The sequence below is a fragment of the Pollicipes pollicipes genome, unplaced genomic scaffold (genome assembly GCF_011947565.3).
Source record: "Pollicipes pollicipes isolate AB1234 unplaced genomic scaffold, Ppol_2.1 Scaffold_4881;HRSCAF=5763_pilon_pilon_pilon, whole genome shotgun sequence".
NCBI classification, from domain to species: Eukaryota; Metazoa; Arthropoda; class Thecostraca; order Pollicipedomorpha; family Pollicipedidae; genus Pollicipes; species Pollicipes pollicipes.
Window position 1 is genome coordinate 51,302,194 of NW_023596576.1, and position 5,313 is coordinate 51,307,506.

General features: G+C 57.0%; 1 protein-coding gene across 1 annotated transcript; it reads left to right on the forward strand.

Annotated features, from left to right (window-relative positions):
• The first annotated feature begins 2,597 nt into the window (after positions 1–2,597).
• On the forward strand, positions 2,598–4,549 carry LOC119100575 (procathepsin L). The gene is made up of 3 exons (XM_037223655.1): positions 2,598–2,693; positions 3,120–3,532; positions 3,933–4,549. The coding sequence occupies exons 1-3, from the start codon at positions 2,598–2,600 to the stop codon at positions 4,411–4,413; spliced, it is 990 nt and encodes a 329-aa protein (XP_037079550.1). The 3' UTR covers positions 4,414–4,549.
• The last annotated feature ends 764 nt before the right edge of the window (positions 4,550–5,313 follow it).

Sequence of the window (5,313 nt, forward strand, 5' to 3'; positions counted from 1 at the left end):
CTGTGATACCGCCGCGCCGCCGGTTTCGTTCCCGAGGCAGCTGCGCGCGGCCGGCGCCGGCGTTCCGGGCCCTCTCCTGCCCGGTCCGGACGGGCCGGGGCGCAGCGAATGGTCGAGTCACCCCGTGACGCCGTGTGCTGACTGGGGCGGGCTGGCACCAGTTCGCTGTTGATGTGCGGCTGCGGTAGGTGAATGGGGTTCGATTCTTACGAATTTCGGTGCGAACTGTAGCGGGCTTGTCGTGTGTTGCACTGCGGGGCGATAGCGTTCAGGACACGGGCAGGTCTGATCGTTTCGTGCTTATTGCGGCTCATGCGCGCCGGGACTAACTAGCGATGCGGATCGTGTCGGCTGCAAATCTCTCACAGCGATGGAAGCCCGGCGCCCCGCTGGTGAGCTCCGCGCGATCACCTCAGAACATGCCTTCTGGGATCGGTGGCCCACCGCCGCGTCACATGGTGGGTTGCGCATTGTGGCGTTGGGGGAATAGTCAGATGGCTCGTGTTTCAAGCTATTCAAATTATTGTTTGCTTGTGTGTCGAGTTCATTCGTGGGTAAATGACAAGTACGCAAGCCGTGGTGCTGGAGCTTACGTCGTGGAGGCCGAGGCCATTTGTCGTGGCCGAATGTGCTAAATTTATCTCAGGCGTGCAGTACGTTTTACTTTACCAACGGCTATGGTGCGCGTACAATCGGTCCACACGGCTTTCGTGTGCCGGTGGCCTGGTTGTGCCATCCTCGGGGGAGAAGCGGCAGCGCAGCAGCGTGTCGGCTGGGGCGGGCGCCCTGCTCAAACCGAGCCCCCGTCCCGGGTAACGGCCGCTGTTGTGATGCGCCAGTGCCGACGCGTGCCCCGTCGTCGGTGCCGACGGTGACGCGCGAGCGCGCCGCCCGTCTCGGTCCGGCCGTGCTCGCTGCGTCGGCGTAGCGCTGAACGCCGGCGGCAGTGTGCTGCAGCGTGCTTACACAGTCGACGTGACCGTAATGTTTTCAGCGGCGAGAAAATATACGAGACCGATTCAGACATCGCTGCAGGTTGGCTTGATGCTGCTGTGACTGTGACGTAGTCGTGACGGTGAGGCGGGCGTCGACACGCCGCGAACGTTGCCAACGCCAGAGTTGTAATCGCGGCGTGTTATCAGCCCTGGGACTGCAGAACGGACTACGTCGTGTGGCGGCGTGCTCCGACAATGGCTGGGAATGTGACGAAACCAACGGCAGCTAGACATGTGTCGAGTTCCCTAACATTGCCTCAACTGATCCACGACGTTGATGCCGTGGTGTCGCCGTCTTTCAACAGGGTTTTAGTGTGCTTGACTATTGGAACGCGAGCAGCATGGCATTAGTAACATAAAACTAGACGAGCCTACACCCTTTTGAGTCGCTGCGCATAGGTGTGTTGGAAAGCAAATATGTCATTGTTCTTCGGCGTTCCGTCCTGAATTCAATTTTAGAAGTTTGGGAAAGCGAATGGCTTTATTAAGCGCGGTCTTTCGCGGCGGTTTAGATGCTTAGCTTTGTGGTTTCGGTATATAGAAAAGGGACCTGGTGGACAATTACCACAGTCGTCACACACACTTCACGCCGCACGTGACCCAGTGAAGTCAGGTATCCATGGTGGCATCATTGATCGCTTCGGGGCCCCGATCTGCTACCATTGGGGCCGCTGGGAGCAAGGCACGGTTTGGCGTGGGACCCGCCCGACGGACAGCCGCGCCTTCCCACTAGTGTTTGGCGCAGACCGGGCAGGTGCGCCGGCGCAGTGCAGCTGTGAGCCTTGTCTCGAGAGGAACCCGGGCGGCAGAGGTAAGCAGCCTGTCACGAGAGGAAACCGAGCGGCAGAGCTAAGCAGCCGGCACAAGAGGAACCCGAGCGACAGTGGTAAGCAGCCGACGCGAGAGGAACCCGAGCGACAGAGGTAAGCAGCTGACGCAACAGGAACCCTAGCAACAGAGGTAAGCGGCCGACGCAACAGGGACCCGAGCGGCAGAGGTAAGCAGCCGACGCAACAGGAACCCGAGCGACAGAGGTAAGCAGCCGACGCAACAGGAACCCGAGCGACGGAGGTAAGCAGCCGACGCGAGAGGAACCCGAGCGGCAGAGGTAAACAGCCGACACAACAGGAACCCAAGCGACAGGTAAGCAGCCGACGGAACAGGAACCCGAGCGACAGAGGTAAGCGGCCGTCACGAGAGGAACCCGAGCAGCAGAGGTAAGTAGCCGACGCGAGAAGAAGCCGAGCGGCAGAGGTAAGCAGCCGGCGGAGAGGAAGCCGGGCGGCAGAGGTAAACAGCCGTCACGGTGTATGCCAGTACGTGGCAGGGCTTCGAAATGTGTTCCTGGTGTTGAGAGCTGTGCGCTCGCAATTGAGAGAAAGTTTTCTGATAAGTCAATATTTGCAGTTGAGCTACCAGTTGCAGTTGCAGCTGTTTGCGTGATACAAGAGATTAAGACGGCATTTCCTGTCGTGCGCCCTTTTCTCCCAGCAGTGTTGATGGAGTGATATCTACGACATGCCGCGTCATTCGAAAATGCGGCAGACGAACAGAGCGAGGCATGTGCTATTTCTTAACTACCACGTCTAGGTCCACTTCTAGATGTGCGTCACATTGCTACTGCTGCTGCTGTCGGCGCTGGGAGACCGACTGTTGGCTGAGCTCGACCTGCAGGATCCAGCGTGGATACATTTTAAGGTGCAGACCTGACATCTGGTGTTCGGTGCTCTTGGGCGTTTAAATGAATAAAAAGCAAGCGACGCACTGATGCGGTGGCATGTCTGGGATGTTTGCTGAAATGGAATGGCGCCTTGCTTCAAGAGCATCAATCGTCGACTTCTGCTTGCGGTCCACAGCTCGCATATCGATGGCGATGTTCCTCACTTTAGTGTCAAATCGTCGAACAGTCGGATAGCTAAGGGGAGAGCCAAGGCGGGGAGGGGTTGGTCGCTCCTGAACCAAGAAGTTGGCTCTAGATGCTGGGTGACTGCAGGAATTCTGTCCAAAGTCGTATGATTCTGGAGAAAAATTGGCATTTGTGTCGCCAAGGCCTGCGGAAAATATTTGCCATGTGCCTGTCCTCGCATCATGCGCACATATTTAATGCGTGTCCATTTTACGCAGTCCAAATACGGCAAAACGTACTCTAGCCTGGAGGAGGAAGCCAGACGCCTGGCCATCTTCAGACGGAACAGCCGGCTGATCGCGGAGCACAATGCCGGCGACAGCTCATTCCGCATGGGCGTCAACCACCTGGCCGATCTGTCCAGCACCGAGTACCGGGCGCTGCTGAATAAGCGTGTGCTGCCCGCCCCACGAGCGGACGAGCCTGGCGACGCCTCTGCCGGCCGTCGCGGCCCGACGGGCATCTCCAAAGACTGGCGGGCCGAAGGCGCCGTCACGTTCGTGAGGGACACCGGCAGCTGCGACGCCAGCTGGGCCTTCGCCGCCACCGGGGCCGTGGAGAGCGCCTGGTATCTCGCCGGCCACACGCTGGTGTCGCTGTCAGAGCAGCAGCTGCTCGACTGCTCCCACCAGTAGGTGGACGCCGGTGGCCCAGCTTACGTCTCGGCCATTAGGGGGGGGGGGGGGGGGGAGGCAGAGGGTGGGAAGCGCCTGAGAAACTGAGCAGTTTGTTTGCTGCGAGGATTTGAATGTTGTGCACGTGCAGCCTGATTCCCGGGTCAAAGCCCCGGGTAAAGAAATGGTATGGTTGCACTTTGCCGCTCCAGGAAGATGTGTATTTTAGACATGTAAATGTACAGTGCTTACCGTAACCGGAGCCTGGCGTTCGGGGACTGCCCGGGTCCCTGACTCCCTGATTTTTGTTAAGAAGGCAATTAAAAATCGCATGAATCCAATCTACAGTGCATGTCAGCCTTGCGATCACGGCTGGTGCCGATGTTCAGAGGAGTCAGCTGCTTCCCCGCGCTTCAGGTACGGCAACAACGGCTGCGACGGCGGCCTGGCGAAGCAAGCTTTCGAGTACGTCACGAGCGCAGGCGGACTGGAAGCCGAGACTGACTACCCGTACCGCAACCAGACCGATTACCGCTGCCGACTAAACGACACCGCCACCTCCGCCAACATCAGCAACTGGATGCTGACGACGCGCGGCAGCGAGGCTGAGCTGGAGTACGTTGTCTTCCACATCGGACCCGTGGCGTGCGCTATGGATGCCAGCCACAAGTCGTTTCAGTTGTACTCGCACGGCGTGTACAGCGATTTAAAATGCAGCACCACGCGGCTGACGCTCAGCCTCCTCATCGTGGGCTACGGCGTCGAGAACGGCGTGCCCTTCTGGCTGATGAAGAACGCCTGGGGCTACGGGTGGGGCGAGCAGGGCTACATCAAGTTACAGAAGGGACATGGGAATATGTGTGGTATCGCGTCGGATTGCAGTTATCCGGTGGTGTAACCTGGCGTTCCGCGGCTCTGACATCTGTTCATGGCGTCTCGACGGTCGCTTGTGGGACCTGTGCGACGGAGCGGTACTACGAGTTTTCGCCGCGCATCTCCAGCGGCCGGCATTTTGAACTGTGCGACGGAGTTATGGTGAATGCTGCCCTGTCCCAGCTAGACCCGATACCGATCTTGATGAATAACAAAGGCCTGAGAGCATCGCGCGCGCCATCTTTCAGCTGTGCGTTGAATTCACTGGTTTTCACCATTGAGTTCATGTAAGATGATTCTTGGAAGGCACGGGGACACACGGGACATCACACGAGTTACAGCCTGTTCAGCACAGTATACTCGCTTGTTGTGATTTCGAATTGCGCAACAGGCAATCCACAGAACGCTGCTAACGAAACGAAGGTATTCGAATTAGCACTACAATGCTGCGCAAGTTTACCCACGAACAAGACATACAAATGTTTTAAAATGCCAGATCAGTATGTAACATTTTGAGAGGCCAGATAAGTCCGAATAAGAAATGTGTGACTGGCAGGTAGCATTTTTAAGATTTCGGTGTGTTTAAACAGAGAGCGATTCTAGCAATAGAATTCGTTAGCTTTGCCGTTGCAGGTGGGATTGTAGGATCGTACTCAGGTGGCAGCACCAGCGGTCCAACAGGGGCGCTGCTGTCAATTGCCGCTTGCGAGCCGGAAACCTTTTTCATCATTAAACCGAAATCAGCGCCGTGTGACGTCGACTCACTGTGGTAAATTGTCTACATGATAGTCTGATAAAGTGAAACTAGGCGAGAATGTTAGCAGCGATGTCAACCTCTTTAACTGACTTCCAAGTATTTTCAAACGTGATAGGTAAGTGCAACTTGGCAGAAGTCTTCCGAAATAAATCGCTTAGGTCAAAATAC